This window comes from Sciurus carolinensis, chromosome 17 (assembly GCF_902686445.1).
Source record: "Sciurus carolinensis chromosome 17, mSciCar1.2, whole genome shotgun sequence".
Taxonomy (NCBI): domain Eukaryota; kingdom Metazoa; phylum Chordata; class Mammalia; order Rodentia; family Sciuridae; genus Sciurus; species Sciurus carolinensis.
The window spans coordinates 9727214-9744897 of NC_062229.1; the positions used below are offsets into that span (position 1 = coordinate 9727214).

At 38.3% G+C, this 17684-nt stretch overlaps 1 protein-coding gene across 1 annotated transcript; it reads right to left on the reverse strand.

Annotated features, from left to right (window-relative positions):
* Nucleotides 1–8572: 8572 nt before the first annotated feature.
* On the reverse strand, nucleotides 8573–9181 carry LOC124967996 (olfactory receptor 7D4-like). Its single transcript, XM_047530405.1, has one exon. It carries the CDS (start codon nucleotides 9179–9181, stop codon nucleotides 8573–8575), a length of 609 nt encoding a protein of 202 aa, XP_047386361.1.
* Between the last annotated feature and the right edge of the window lie 8503 nt (nucleotides 9182–17684).

Below are 17684 nucleotides of genomic sequence, written 5' to 3' on the forward strand. Positions count from 1 at the left end.
ACATAATTACAGATGGGAGCTTTTTTCCATAGCATCTCCATCAAATCTGTCTGTATGTTATTCTTGATTAATTTCCCTTTTATGTTCTGGCAGCCACCAAGGCTAGAATTCTGAGGATTGTGATGATCTCGAATAAAGCAGGTAGGTTACCTCTTTTCACTGCCATGACACACTTCTAATAGTGATCCCTGTGGCTCCTTCTTTCAGAGAATTCCTGCTCAGTGAGTTCTTACAAGAAGAGGAAAAAACACATAGTCTACATAGATAGAAGGAGGAAACCAAAGCACACAGGCATTAAAGCTGAATTACAAGACCCTGTGAGAGTGTGTTCACGTGACCATGATCGTCAAAGGGGGACAGTGTGCTCAGATCAGCAAAGTTATGAACAAATATACTATAAATGGATTTGAATAAGATATTCAGAATTATTGAAATTGAATTAAAAATGAAAAGCAAATTTAACTCTTAAAGATCTGGATTTATATTCCAGAGGGTGGTTTTTATGAATGGCTGAGAATGCTAATTATGCTGAAGTAGACAGAGTTCATAGAGAGACTGGTGAGGTGGGTAAGATACATTTCCCTGAAATAGAAATATTTGAACTGAGAGAGGAAGGATGGGTCATTGTAACCAGAGCAATTGAGGCAAAAAGCACTGTTCCAGGCTGAGAAATGTTGTCCTTCCAGTGGGGTTGGTAGAGCAGGGGGTGTGAGAGGCCAGTGGGATGGAGGGTGGGGTGAGGGGCAGCAGGGTGGAGTGTGTGAGAGAAGAGCTGCCTGTGTTCCTGCTCGATGTCCTTCTCAGGTCGAACTTTTCTGTTCACTTGTGGGCCTGACGCTGTGACTGTTGGGACTCATCATGGGTCTTTCCAGGGACTCACATGGATCCTCTCACATAAGCAAATGAAATCCAAGTTTGGCTATGTAACAAGAATTGAGGCTAAAAGTCAACTATATAACCAAAAGAATCCTCAAACTTTCACATGCCTAATATGAACACAGTGTTGAATAATAAGGATAATAACAGACCTTAGTAATGATTTTAAGCAATAAATAGATGACTAAGAGTTGATGTCAACTGTGGGAAGGGAATCCCAGTCACATAAGGATGTTGATTAACATAATTCATCAGAAAAATGGGCAAATGAATATAAATTATAACCATAACAGCAAAAATGCATTTGAGAGAATTTAACTATCATCACTGTGACTAGGGGCCAGGGATGATCCTCTAAGCAAACAAAGAAACCAAGGGTAATTTTCTAACCCAATAAACAGAAGTTACATTCAAACCACAGTCAAGAGGAGCAACTTCATGAAAACACTAGAGCAGTTGTAGTAACTTCTTGGAAACATCCAATACATTCTCCTCCATGTTCAGTCATTGAATATTTTCCAAAGTATTTCAGCGGACTGGAACATAGGGAGTTTGGAGTTCATGTTGAATGTCAGAAATAATCACATTATTGGTAGACACTGCTGTGGATACGAAGATGAAAAGACAACCACCTCAGTGTGGAGCTACAGGAAGGACCATCAGTAATTCATATCTGACTGTAAAAATAGGAAATAGACTAGGAAAATCCAATTAGATTAGAAAGAAAACAGACCATACCTTCTGCATGATAGGTTTCTGGTGCATAGTTATGAAATAAATAATTAGATGCAGGAAATCTGACAGGAGATTGCAGTTCATGGGAAGGAGAGGAGAAGAACTGGAGACTCTCCAGAAACTAACCCTGATTGGAAAGATGTTTTAGATTCTAAAGAGAAGGAAACCAAGTAAAAATGGAATGAGGTCTCAATGAAAGCTTAAGTTCCTTCCACGTACAGGGACTACACATTCAGATACTAAGTAAAAGTGGGTCATTCCAGGACGCATCCTTGTAGAGGCAATGCCCTGTACTCACGTCCACCTGTGCTTTCCTTCTGACTCCACCAGCCTCACTGGGACACACCAACTCTCCCAGATATCTGTCAGGGAAGCTTTGTCTTCTCCACATTCTGTCCCGAGGAAGCCCACTTGGGTTTTGATGGAGGCTGGATCAAGAATGGTCAGTGAGGAGCAACATGGGCATGTTTAAACATTCTGGCATCTCAAGTGTTGAATTCTCAGAGCTCCTGATTAAACAAATTGTTCTATTATCTCTCCAGTCTCCAAACATGTAAGCTCCCTTGGGGTAAAATGAAGATAGCAAAATGGGAAATTTTCATTCAATTTCTCATCTATGTAGGAAGAAGTAGGATGAAATGACTTTATTTCCTCCAAGAAGAAAATTTTCTCCCCATGTGGTTTGAATTCTAGGTCACCAGCCATTCTCAAGGGAAGTCTCATGTCCACAAGTAGCACATGGTGGGAGACAGGGCAGGGGAAGGGAGCACCCCTTAGGGCTCCTAGTTCCTCAAAGGGACCTCCCAACCTCCCACCTAAAGCTCCTTCCTGTGAGGGGAAACTGGGTCATCATGTTAAAAGGAGGAAGCTGGGTACCACTAGGGGAATTTGAGACCATGAAGGGAAAGTCCCCAATCTCGGCATGCACAGTAGACCAAGCACTGGCCTCAAGTTAACTTGTTGCTGTTTATATACCATTAGCATTGCATTGCTTCCCACTGTGCATTTGCTGTGGGGGGAAGAAACTTATGCGTGGGCAATAGAAAATAAATTATATAGAATTCAGCTGTCTATCAAGGTGCCAATCAACCCAAGATATGCCCAGGGGAGAAGGGGGAGAACTAGCACAACCCAACAAAAGGCAGCTCCAGTGTGTAGCCTGGGCCTCGAGTTACCTGGCAGCTCAGCCCCTCTGCTCTCCCAAAGTGCTCCCTTTGCTTTCAATAACCCCCATCTTCCCTGCCAATATCTCTCACTTTACTCAATTCTTGGCTCACACCAAGAACCTGGAATCCAGATCCTCTAGGGCCACTTGACCCTGTCCTGGGGGAACCATCTTCCTGTGACTCACCCCTCTTGAATCAAACACTGGAGGTTTCATGGACCATTTTGGGTGCACAATGTTGTGGAGACAAAGAAGTCCTTGATATTTTTTCTTAATTTTTTCAGATTTATTTATTTTTAAAATGATAAATACAATTGTATGCATTTAAAGCATACACATATTTTAAAGAATTATAAATTATAAAATTACAAAATTCAAAAAATTAACACAAGCATTACCTCATATTGTTATTGTTCTCATGGTAAAAACACTGACATTCACTCCTCATTTTTTTAAAAACATGTGCATAATCATTAACTATAGTCAACATGATATACAATTGCTCTCTTTAAATTATTCCTCTGATTCACCTGGAATTTGGTATTCTTTGACAAATTTTACATTCACAAATTGAACTCCCAACTTCCTAATCTTGGGTAAACATCATTCTGCTGTTTCTGTAAGATCAAGTTTTTAAAATTCTACATATAAATGAGATCTTGGGGTATGTATCCTTCTTGCCTGATTTATCCTTCTTGCCTGTTTTGAATGAGAATGTTTCTCTCTCATTCATGCCTGAACAGTATTTCACTGGGTATGCTTGCCACATTTTCTGTATCCCCTCATCTGCTGGACATTCATGTGAATTTTATAAGTTGGTGCTGTTAATGGATCAGAACATGAGCGGTAAGATACCTTAGAAAGACACTGGTTTTATTTCCTTGGACATATAATCAGTCCCAGGATCACTAGATCATTCATTTTTTAAATTTTTTGAAGGAACTTCTTACTGTTTTCTGCAGTGGTTGTACTAATTTATATTCCCACCCATGATTTACAAGAGTTCCCTTTCCTCCTTATCCTCCTCAATAATTGTCTCTTATCTTTAACATTTTGATAACAACCATTCCAACATGTGTGAGAAACCAGTACAGAGCTTTCATACAGCAAAAGAAAATAATCCACAGAGATAAGGGACAATGAATGGAATAGGAGAATTTATTCAGAGGCTGTTCAATGGATAAGAGGTGAATATTCAAGATATATGGAACAAAATAGGGAAAAAATAACTTTATTAAAAGTGAGCAAAGGACCTTAAATCCTCATTGTCTTTAATCACCAGGGTAAAGTAAATGAAAAGCATAATGAGGTATGACCTCTCACCTGTTGGAATGGCTATTATTAAAAAGACGGAAGAAGTGAGGCTGAGCATGTGGAGAAAGAGGATCCCTGAACACTGTGGGAAGGAGCAGAAAGAGCACGGAGGTTCCCCCAAAACATTAAAGTAGAACTGCCTTGTGACACAGCAATTTCCCTACTGCATGCATATCTAAATGATCTGAAATCAGTATTCAAGATTTGTGTCTGATCCCATTATCATGACAGAATGTCCACAGTAAGCAAGGTGTGGGATCAACCTAAGTGTTTATCATCGCATGAATACATATATCCACACACACACACACACACAAACACACACACACATACAGGAACCAGGTATAACAAGAAGGAAAACCTGTCATTATCTTCCACCTGGGTGAACATGTATAACATTATGGTAAGAGAAATTAGCCAGGCATAGAAAAACACATACTGCATGAACTAACTTAAGTGTGGAACCAAAAATATAGAACTCATAGAAAAACACCAGAGTCTGTGAGATGAAGGATTAGGTGTATGTTTGTCAAAGGGCACAAATTTCACTTAGCTGGCAGGAATAATGTCAAAAGTCCTATCCTGCCAGGTGTGGTGGCACACATCTGTAATCCCAGTGTCTCGGAGACCGAGGCAGGAGCCTTGCAAGTTCAAAGTCAGCCTTAGCAATACATGGGCCCTAAGCAAATTAGTGAGACTATCTCAAAATAAAACATAAAAGTTGTGGGGGAGGGTCTCAGAGGCAAAGCACCTCTGTGTTAAATCCCCAGTACCAAACTAAAAGAAAAACAAAAACCCACAAAAGTTCTACTTTATATCATGTTGTGTATACTCTATATCAATAAAATATGTACTTGAAAAAAATGGAAAATAATCATATAGAATAGACAAAGCAATATTGACCAAGAAGAATGATGCTGGTGGTGTTGTAATACCTGATCTTAAATTATACTACAGAGGTATATTAAAAAAAAAAAAAAAACAGCATAGTAGTGTTTTCAAAACAGACATAATGACCAGGGGAGTAGAATAGAAGACACAGAGACAAACCTACAGAGATACAACCATCAGGTACTTGAGAAAGGTGTCAAAACATATGTTTAAAAGATAGCCTCTTTAAAATATGGTGCTGGGAACCTGGATATCCATATAAAAAAAAAATGGAACCAGATTCCTAACTTTCACCCTGAATAAAATTCAAATCAAAGTAACCGAAGACCTAGGAATTAGAAACTCTGTAACTCCTAGAAGAAAACATAGGGTCGATTTTCCAACATATTCCCACCAGCATTGACTGGGCCAGGCAAGATTCCTAAAGCTCAAGAAATGAAAACAAGAATGGATTAAGTCAAATGACATCAAGTTAAAAAGTTTCTGGGCCACCCAGTGACAAGAGTGTGAAGAGAGAGCTTACAGAAGGGAATAAAAATTTTGCCAGCTACTCTTCTGGGAATAAACATCTAGAATATACAAAGACTCAAAAACTTAATGCCAAAAACCCCATTTAACCAATTAAAAATGGGCAAAAGAATGAAGAGGCACATCACAAAAAAGAAATGCAAAAGAAATGCAAATTACCAACAAATACGTGCAAAAATGTCCTGTATCAGGAAAATACAGAAAAAAAACCCCACATATTTTATGTCACTCCAGTTAGAATGGCAGTTATCAAATAATGATACAAATAATACAATTAATAATACAGGCTGGCAAGGATGTGTGGAATAAAATGTACACTCATACACTGTTGAGGGGACTAGAAATTAGTACAACCCCTCTGGGAAGCAGGATGCAGAGTCTTCCAACAACTGGGAATGAGACGCCACGTGCCCACCTGTCCCACTCCTTCGTATGGATCCAAAAGATCTCAAATCAGCATATTATAGGGACACAGCTACATCAATGTTTAGAGCACCACAATTCACAACAGCCAAGTTATGGAACCAGCCCAGGTACCCTCGACAGATGGGTGGATAAAGACATTGTGGCATACACACACACAATGGAGTTCTAGTCAGCCATAAAGAATAGTGAAATCAGGACATTTGTGGGTAAGCGGATGGAAATGGAGAATCTCATGGTACGTGAAGTAAGCCAGACTCAGAAAGTCAAGGTTTGAATGTTTTCTCTCCTCTGTGGAAGTTAGAATAAAATGAGGAAAAATAGGGGTATCCCATGAAAATTGAAAGGGGATCAGTGGTTGGAGGGGGAGGGAGAAAGGATAAGGAAAGGGAGGAAATGTGGAATAAAATTGACCCAGTTATGCTATGCGTACATATAAAAATATACATTATGTATATATGAGGATCTATATATCACAGTGAATTCCACCTTTATGTTTATTTATAAAGCACCAATTAAAAAACAATAAATAAATAGAAGGCAGTCCAGGCGAGTAGAGGAAGAAGAAAAGCAGGAAGGAAGATGGGAGTGTATGAGGAAGAATTGAACTGGAGACATTTATACTCCAAGCTTGTATGATTGTGTCAGAATGAAATTCACTATTATGTATAATTATAATACACTAATAAAACATTAGAAATATGAAAATAATTTTATTTGGAAATACTAAAATCAGTTACCACTTGTTGAGTTATTACTAAAGGCTAGGCAATATTCTATACCTATAAAATATATGCACTTATTTCTCACAAAAGCTCCTGTTAATGTTCTCTTAAATTTCTCTCAACAGTGTTTTGTAGTTTTTCTATTCTCATAAAATCAAATGACACAATAAGGTCTTGCATATTCTTCATTTTCTCTGAAACATATATAAATGTCAAATAGATCACAACTATTGATAATTCTACTCTAAATTCTGTCCTATTGTTTTTGGTCTGGTTTATTGTATATCAAAAGATGGATATTGAAATTTCCCTCCACCACCCACCTCCCAAAATTGGGAAATAATTGAAAAACACATCCAGATCAAGTGTCCAGAATAAATGAAAAATTTTATAGGTCAGAAACACAAGCACAAACTATGCAATTAAATTACATAATGAGCAAAGACTTGAAAAGCTGTTTCTCCACTGAAAATATGTAAACTTCCAACAACTCCTAAAAAGATGCCCAAAAGTCACAGGGAAATGGAAATTAAAGGCAGAATGAGATAGTACTTCAGAACACATTGGGAGCTATTTGGTATATAAAATGAAAATAACAGGTATGGACAAGGATGTGATGATGTATTAGAATATAAAATGCACCAGGTAATATTAAAAATAGTTTGGAAATTCCTCAAAATGTTAGATATTCACAACTCTCTTGTCACCCAATGGTCCTATTTGTAGATATATTGACCAAATATTTTAAAAAATATAGTCATGTGTTGCTTAACAGTGAGGATAGGCCTCAGAAAGACATTATAATGAAATTTATTCATTATACAAACACCACAGAGTGTACTTTAAAAAGCTCAGATGGAAACAAACTTTCAGGGTGATATCATGTTTTGGGACTACCATCATACAGCTATGTGGTCTTCATTATTTGAAATATCATTACTCAGCACTTACATGTGCTCACACAAATACATGTGCATCATATCCACAGGATCCCTGTTGGCAATAACTATAACAAGGATCATACTCTGATGCTCATCATTGAAATATTAGTCATGAAAAGGAAAAAGAGATAATTATCATTAATCAATAAAGCAACCAAAGGGAATGAAGGAAGAAAAAAAGGGGTAGTGTGGGAGGCCAGAAAGAAGGAAGAAAGGGGAAAATCAGGGATCACAAAAAAGGAAGTAATGTCTCAGAGTTCTCCTACGTATTATATCTTTATGATTCCTATGAACAAGCCAGCTTTCAAAGATTCCTAGATTCCATGTTCCTTTTTCAAAATCTAACCATGTTGTTACAAAAGACAGGATAACAAAGGAGAAGTCTGCACTCAAATTTCAGGGTCCCATTATACTCAAATCTAAGCAAGTCTCCATTATTTAGAAACTATGTGAAAGAAAGAAAATCTCTCAAAGAAATCTTTTCAGGATAAATAAAGTCACACAAGGCAAGTGACAACTGCACTCATGAAATGTTAATCATTTTCCTTTGACCGTTGTATGATTTCATTCCAGTTCCTTCAGGAAGAACAAGAGGTTAAGCACCTTAAGGTGAAGAAGCCTCATGTTCAAGAGGAAAATGTTCAGGGGACACATGTCAGCATGTGCCGTAGTAAGGACATTAAACATCAAGTTAGAATTCTTACAACAAAACCTAATCCAGGTTGGAACCATCTGTAGATTAAGGATCCTATAGATTAAAGACTATCTGCAGGGAGAAAACTTAAGAAGGATGTACTGATGAAGTGGTTCAGGAGAAACAAATGCAAATTCTTATAAAGCAAAGTCAAAGGTGCTTCTGGAATGGAAATATGAAGAAGCATAATTTTCAGGGAAGAAAAGGGTCATGATAAGTACATTCTCAGCATTTGCCTCAGAAGTCCAATTATCCACCTGCTTCTGAGGTCAGTGATCCCTCAAGGACCAGATGCTGCTATGCTGAGGAGTCTCCCCAGGGCCCCCTTCACATCCTTGTTCCTCAGGCTGTAGATGAAGGGGTTCAGCAGGGGGTGACCACGGTGTACATTACTGAAATGACTACTCTTCTTGGAAGAATGAGTCACAGCAGAACTGAGGTAAACCCCAAGTGCTGTTCCATAGAACAAGGAGACCACACAGAGTTGATACCCACAGGTGGAAAATGCTTTATACTTGCTCTCAGAGGAGGACATTCTCATTAGGGAAGAGATGATCTGAGAGTAAGAGAAGAGGATCCCAGTCACAGGAAAAACACAGAGCAGTGTGGTTGCTACCAGCAGGATGATGTTATTGATGAGGGTATCAGAGCTGGCCACCTTGAGAACCTGTGCTAATTTACAGAAGAAATGTGGGATTTTGGTGCCTATGGAGAAGTTCAGCCTCTCCATCAGTAGAATATAAAGCAGGGAGCTGCAGAAGACAATGAGCCAACTCATCAGAACCAGGAGGACACAGAAGTGAGGGTTCATGATGAGCAAGTAGTTCAGGGGGTGGCAGATGGCCACAAAGCAGTCATAGGCCATCACAGTCAATAGGAAATTATCCATTACACCAAAAAACATTAAAAAAATACACCTGGGTGAGACAGTCTATGTAGAAGATGCCTTTGCTCTGTGCCTGGATGTTCACCAACATCTTTGTGACCGTGGTGGAGGAGAAACAGATGTCTACAAAGGACAGGTTGGAGAGGAAGAAGTACATGGGGTGTGGAGGTGGGATACAGAGCAGATGGTCAGGATGATGAACTGGTTCCCAAGCACTGTGACCAGGTATGTGGACAGGAAGAGGCCAAAGAGGATGGACTGCAGTTCTGGGTCCTCCGAGAGACCCAGAAGGAGGAATTGTAATAAGACTGTTCCCTGCTTCCATGTAGCTGTTTGTTCCCCTGGAACAAACACAAATGAAACAAACACACAAATGAAAGAATCAAACAAATGAAATAAAAACAATACAGCTGGATCTTAAGAAGTCCTCCCTTCACAATGTACCCTGGGTGGATGTCCTTTGGCATCCATGATTCCTTCCCACAGTGGTTTGTGTGGCTAAGTGGTAACTCCCCTTACTTTTGCATGTCTTTAACAATTCAAACTTTCTTTAACTCACCAGAAGTCTCTCATTTTACATCTACTCTCTTGTTTTAATTCCCTTCTTAAAATTTAAGTACATGAGCTAATTTCATCTTTGTTATGACCCATCCAGAATATTTGAACAAATTGCATATTTGATAGTCCTCATATTTCCTTAATTGTAATAACTCTATAATAGTGATAAAATGTGGACTTATAAGTAATAACGAACTTTATTCTATGTTTCTGTTATTCCTGATGATGTGATTGCTAAGTCAATACCTTTTTTTAACCTAAAGGTATTATTTAGTATGATTATTATTGCTTTATTTTTGAAGTTAAAAACCCCTGTGTACAGTAGGAGTCTGAATAAGTGATACATTTCACTATTAACATTTATGATAATTGTTTTGTATAACTAGCTCTCCCAAGAAGCAGAATACAGCTTGATTTGCATCTGGGGTTCTTGAGTCAGACTTCCTGGAGTAGATTTGACCTACCCATAGTATCATGTATGACCATGATAAAGTTATTTAAACTCTATTAGTTACAAAAGCTTCACCTCTCCAGGGGGAGTAGTAAATATTCCCTAAATCATAGGATGGATAAAGGAATTCAGTGATGTGATGATATAATTGTTGTTTTGTGGTTCCTGCCACCTTCAGTGGGCACTTTAATGTGAATTTCTATTCTTAACATCATAATATATTTTCCTGCATTGATATCATTTAGCAATATCCCCTTAACTCAGGCAGACATTAGGTGAAATTATGATCATTATAAGTAAAACAAATCTGGTAGGCACAGTGGTACACATTTATAAAGCCAGTGTCTTGGGAGGCTGAGGCAGGAGGATTATAGGTTGGAAACCAGACTCAGCTGCTTATCAAGGTCCTGAGCAATTTACTGAGACCCGTTCTCACAATAAAAAATAAAAAGGGCTAGGGATGTGACTCAGTGGTTAAGTGCCCCTGGGTTTAATCCCCCAGTGCCAAAGAGTAAACACACACAGACAGACAGACAGACACACACACACACACACACACACACACATCCATTGCCTCTTAGGACTGCTGTGCAGCATTTCTAATCAATGAAGAGCCTCATAGCTCCTACTTTCAGATGGTCCTGCCCCGTGAACTCTTCCAAAGTGAGGAATAAGGATGTGGGCCACATAGGTAAGAAAATAATACCTCAGTGCAATTAAATTCAAGCACAGTGCATATGTGAGAGTGTTCTTGCTCATCTTGCTATTGTTTGGGTATGTTTTTTGTTAAAATATTCCATGTAAGGGCCACAATGTATCCTTAATGGATTTGATTAAAATATTTAAGACTTTGATAAATCAGATCATCTTAGAATATTAAAAGACAAATTTAAGCTTAAAAATACATGTTTACCATCTAGAAGATAGAAAAAGGGCCAGCATTATTGATGTCTATAGGATGGGAACTGAAGACAGACAGATCAGTGAGGACCAATTCAATCTATGATAGCGGCAGGAGAGTCTTTTCTGAAGTAGGAATGTTGCACGGGGAGAGGAGGGTGGGTCATTGTTAATTAGAGGAAGGAAGGAAGGAAGAACTGTCCCAGACCTAGAGAGCAGAATGTGTGGTTGATCTGTCAGACCCTGAGCTTGGTAGAGGACAGTGTTTCCGAGGCCGGTGGGATGGACAGCAGGGCATAGGGTGTGTGGGGCAGAGCAGCCTTGGATCCTCCTGATGTCCCTGCCACACTGTTATACATTTCACCTGTGGCCCTGAGATTGTGAGTTTGGGGTCATCATTTGCTCCTCCAGGGACTTACATGGGGCCTCTCACATGCATGTGCTGAGCAAACACAAAAGCTGAATCACATACATATCAAGACCATAAAGTCAACCATATCACAATGTGGAACCTTGAAACCCATCAAAACCCTGAACACAGACACAAACCCGAATTGTAAAGTTAAATAAAATAAAACATATTCACATCTGTTTCAAAAGAATAATATGTGATAAGCAAGTAATTCCAATTCCATAACAAGAAGCCCACTTAATACAAGTATAGTATTAGTTGACAGAATTCATCATAAAATAAATCAATGAATAGGAATCCTAGTCCTAGTCACAGGAGGAACGTGCATTTGATAATATTTAGTGGACAGAATTGTGGGGAGCAGCCTGAGCAGAGATCACCAGTGAAGAAAGGAACCATGCAAAATTTCCTGAACCAAAAGAGAATGGTTGTTTTTCTTTTTTTTTTTTCTTTAATTGTAAACAAATGGGATACATGTTGTTTCTCTGTTTGTACATGGAGTAAATGCATACCATTTGTGTAATCATAAATTTACATAGGGTAATGTTGTTTGATTCATTCTGCTATTTTTTCCCTTCCCCCCACCCCTCCCAACCCTCTTTTCCCTCTATATAGTCCTTCCTTCCTCCATTCTTGCTCCCCTCCCTAACCCTAACTCTAACCCTAACACTAACCCCTCCCATCCCCCACTATGTCATCATCCTCTTATCAGCGAGATCATTTGTCCTTTGGTTTTTTGAGATTGGCTTATCTCACTTAGCATGATATTCTCCAATTTCATCCATTTGCCTGAAAATACCATAATTTTATCATTCTTTATGAATGAGTAATACTCCACTGTATATATATATACCACAGTTTCTTTATGCAATCATCAATTGAAGGGCATCTAGGTTGGTTCCACAATCTAGCTATTGTGAACTGAGCAGCTATGAACATCGATGTGGCTGTATCTCTGTAGTATGCTCATTTTAAGTCCTTTGGGTATAGGCCAAGGAGTGGGATAGCTGGGTCAAATGGAGGTTCCATTCCAAGTTTTCTAAGGAATCTCCACACTGCTTTCCAGAGTGGCTGCACTAATTTGCAGCCCCACCAGCAATGTATGAGTGTACCTTTCCCCCCACATCCTTGCCAACACCTGTTGTTGCTTGTATTCCTGATAATCGCCATTCTGATTGGGGTGAGATGGAATCTTAGGGTGGTTTTGATTTGAATTTCTCTTATTACTAGAGATGTTCAACATTTTTTCACTATGTTTGTTGATTGCTTGTAGATATTCTGTAATTGTCTGTTCATTTCCTTAGCCCATTTCTCAATTGGGTTATTTGTATTCTTGGTGTTGAGTTTTTTAAATCTTTATAGATTCTGGAGATTAGTGCTCTATCTGAAGTATGATTGGCAAAGATTTTCTCCCACTCTGTAGGCTCTTTCTTCACATTGCTGATAGTTTCCTTTGCGGAGAGAAAACTTTTTAGTTTGAATCTATCCCTGTTGTTGATTCTTGCTTTTATTTCTTGTGCAATGGGAGTCCTGTTGAGGAAGTCTGGTTCTAAGCCAACAAGTTGAAAATCAGGACCTACTTTTTCTTCTATAATCTGCAGGGTCTCTGGTCTGATTCCAAGGTCCTAAATCCATTTTGAGTTTAGTTTCATGCACGGTGAGAGATATGGGTTTAGTTTCATTCTGTTGCATATGGATTTCCAATTATCCCAGCACCATTTGTTGAAGAGGGTATCTTTTCTCCATTGCATATTTTTGGCCCCTTTGTCTAGTATGAGAAAATTGTATTTATTTGGGTTTGAGTCTGTGTCCTCTATGCTGTACCATTGATTTATCTGTCTACTTTGGTTCCAATACCACGCCGTGTTTGTTACTATTGCTTTGTAGTATAGTTGAAGTTCTGGTATTGCGATACCCCCAGCTTCATTTTTCCTGCGAAGGATTGCTTTAGCTATTCTGGGCTTCTTATTCTTCCAGATGAATTTCATGATTGCTTGTTCTATTTCTGTAAGGTATGTCATTGGGATTTTAATTGGAATTGCATTGAATCTGTATAGCACTTTTGGTAGTATGGCCATTTTGACAATATTAATTCTGCCTATCCAAGAACATGGAAGATCTTTCCATCTTGTAAGGTTTTCTTTAATTTCTTTCTTTAGTGTTCTATAGTTCTCAGTGTATAGATCTTTCACCTCTTTTATTAGATTGATTCCCAAGTATTTTATTTTTTGCGAAGCTATTTTGAATGGGGTAGTTTTCCTAATTTATCTTTCCAGAGACAGGAATAGTTAAACTCAGAGGTGAAATCAACGAAATTGAAACAAAAGAAACACTACAAAAAATTGACAAAATGAATAGTTGGTTCATCAAAAAAATAAACAAAATTGATAAACCCTTAGGCACACTAACAATGAGAAGATGAGAAAAACCAAATCACTAAAATTCGAAATGAACAAGGAAATATCACAGCAGACACAATTGAAATACAAAACATAATTAAAAGCTATTTTGAAAATCTATACTCAAACAAAATAGAAAATTTCGAAGACATCAACAGGTTTCTGGAGACATATGAATTGCCTAAACTGAATGAGGAGGACATACACAATTTAAGTAGACCATTCAAGTAATGAAATAGAAGTCATCAAAAGCCTACCAACAAAGAAAAGTCCCGGACTATATGGGTTCTCAGCTGAGTTCTACAAAACCTTTAAAGAAGAGCTCATTGCAATACTTTTCAAAGTATTCCATGAAATAGAAGAGGAGAGACCCCTCCCAAATTTATTCTATGAAGCCAATATTACCCTGATTCCTAAACCACACAGAGACACATCGAGGAAAGAAAATTTCAGACCAATCTCCTTAATGAACATCGACGCAAAAATTCTCAACAATATTTTAGCAAATTGCATCCAAAAACATATTAAAAAGATAGTGTACCATGATCAAGTGGGTTTCATCCCAGGGATGCAAGGTTGGTTCAATATCAGGAAATCAAAAAATGTAATTCACCATATCAATAGACTTAAAGTCAAGAATCACATGATTATTTCAATAGATGCAGAAAAAGCATTTGATAAAATACAGCACCCATTCATGCTCACAACACTAGAAAAAATAGGGATAGTGGGAACATTCCTTAACATTGTAAAGGCCATCTATGCCAAGTCCATGGCTAATGTCATTCTAAATGGTGAAAAACTGAAAGCATTCCCCCTAAAAACTGGAACAAGGCAGGGATGCTCTCTTTCACCACTTGTATTCAATATCGTCCTTGAAACTCTAGCCAGAGCAATTAGAGAGACCAAAGAAATTAAAGGAATATGAATAGGAAAAGAAGAACTCAAACTATCCCTATTTGCTGATGATATGATTATATACTTAGAGGAACCAGGAAATTCCACCAGAAAACATTTAGAACTCATAAGTGAATTCAGTAAAGTAGCAGGATATAAGAGAATGGTTGTTTTTCAAAGCACTGTCTACAGGAGAGTTAATATTAAAACACTGAAGTAGTGTGTTAAATACACAAACACAACAAAACAGTCTCCTGCAGTTTCTATCATTTGATACTTTCATGAACTTTCAGAGAGATTGGTAACATAAAATAAGGAAGCTGGACTGATTATTAAGCACCAGAATTAACTGCACTACTGGTGGATGTGATTGTGGACAATCAACAATAAGCATCATGACATAAGAACTGTCAAGGAATAAGAGCTATCAGTAAGTCAAATCTGCTTGCAAAACTAGTAAGGGAACGGTACAGAAAGTTTCCATAGATTTTGAAATAAACAGTACCTGAATAAACAGATCATCCATGAAGGTGAATGTTTTCTCTGATAGGTGGAAGGTAGTCCAAAATAAGGGGAAAAAAAGAGTGAAAGGGAAAACAAGGAGTTCCATCAAAATACAACATAGATGGTTGAACCAGATGAAGGGGACTGAGGGGAGGGAGAAGGAATGGGAGAAGGAAGAACAGAGGGAGGAATCTGACGGAACTTTCCCTTGTCTGTACATGAATACCACAGTGAGTCTCAGCATCTGGATATCCACAAGACACCACTGAAAATAAATAAATATAGAAATAAAATAGAAAATTAAAGTAAATAGCAGAAGATTAGTGGAGTAGAGGAAGGGAGGAGAGAAGGGAGAGGACCAATATGGGGGACTGAACTAGAGCACATTACATTCCATGCTTCATTATTACATCAAATGAATCCTGTTATGCATAACTCAGAAGAACTAATAATAATAATGAGACTTTAAGAATACATAAATAAATAAATGAATACCTGGGTTCAGCAAATCCAATATAGGAAAGTGTGGAAAAGAGTTGGAGACTCTCCAGGAAATAACTGACTGGAGACAGATTCTAGAATCCAAAGGGAGAGAAGAAAACAGAATAGGAGCTGGGAACAGAGATCTCAATGAAAACTAAAGTTCCATCAGGGTGCAGGGACCACAGCTTCAAAGAACACGTGAGTCCAGAACATTGCTGGTGTCCTGATTGTGGAGGCAGAGCCCAGGATGCAGGTCCTTCCCTGTCCTCTTCCTGCTCAGAAGCCTCACTGGGACACATTGGCTGGAGGCTAAGGCTGATGCTTTCTCTTCTCTGTCTTCTGTCCCTGGGAAGTCCACGTGGGTTTTCAAGAAGGCTGCATCCCAGAATCACAGGAGAATGGCCCAGGGGCATGTTTAAAGTTTCTGTCCTCTCAAGTGCTGAATTATCAGAGTTCCTAATTAAGCAGATTGTTCCACTGTCTTTTCATTTCCAAATAATTCTGCCCCCTTGGAGTATGACAGAGAGAGCAGAATGGAAAATTTTCAGTCAGTTTTGTGTTTATCTATGCCCCCAGTCAGTAGAGAGAGGGTTTCCTCCAAAGGAAAACTCACTTTTTTCGGTCAGGTGTAAAAGTCACAAGGTGTCCTGTAAGGAATTATTACTTGCTATAAGGACACAATCCTGGGAGCTTCCTATGACATCGCCTTTAAAGGGTCTTTGGAGGTTTAATGGATGATTGGTGTCCACCACAATGTTATTGATGGAAAAGAATTCCATCCTTTCTTTTATAATTATTTTTTATTTAGCTTTTAATTTTTTACAGACTACATTTTGATTCATTGTACACAAATGGGGTACATCTTTTCATTTCTATGATTGTACATGATGTAGGTTCATACCATTCATGTAACCATACATGTACATAGGGTAATCATATCTGTCTCATTCCACCATTTTTCATACCCCCACCCTCCTCCCTCTCATTTCTGTCTACATAATCTAACAGAAGGAATTAAATAATTTTTAATGGACAGAATTGTGTTGATTGTGTATGACCTTGTGTTTAGAAGCATTACACACTGAAAGACAGTTAAATCTAGGAAATCAGCGTGTGTGTAACCTCATATTTATATCATTTTTGTGATGAGTCATTTACTATCCATTCAGAATTTTTCAAGAACATGACATATTACTAGCTATAGTCACCAAACTGTAGAGGACTTCTCTTGAACTGTTTCTCCCTAGCTAGCTGTACTTTGTTTCCTCTGACCAATATTGCTCTAGTACCACCCCTGGCTGCTCTAGGTTCTTATTGAGATCAAGTTTCTAAAATTCCATGAGTGAGTAGTGACCTTCCTGTCCCTGTTTTATCTCACCTAATATAACGTTCTCCAGGTTCATCCATGTTCTTGTGAATGACAGGATTTCCTTTTTTCTTATGCCTGAATACCCTCCTCTGTGTGTCTGTCTGTCCACCTGTCTGTCCACACACAGAGCATGTTTTCTTTACCTATTTAAGAATACATAGATGGACCCTTATAGAAGCATGAACTCTAATCTGCTCCACTTCAGTCCTCAGTAATTCTCCTTCCCCTCCTCTCATTCCTCCCTCTGTTTCCTTTCCTCTATTCTATTACTTTTTCTTTTATTTATTTAGAGTTTTATTTAACATTAGTGCTTTATAGATATACAGAAGGGTAAAATTCAGTGGGTGGGACTGGAAAAGGGAGGAAACATAGGATGGAACTGACCAGACTCTCCTGTGTGCATGTATCTCTTCTTCTGAGGATCGTCTGTTCAGGTCCTTGGTCCTTTTTTAAAGAAGCTGTTTGTTTTCTTACCATTGGTTGTTTGATTTCCATATATTTTCTCTGTTTCTCTCTTATCTGAGTATGATTTA

Coding starts and splice junctions, on each gene's coding strand:
- LOC124967996 (XM_047530405.1), bottom strand. CDS start 9,181: ATGGATAATTTCCTATTGACTGTGATGGCCTATGACTGCTTTGTGGCC.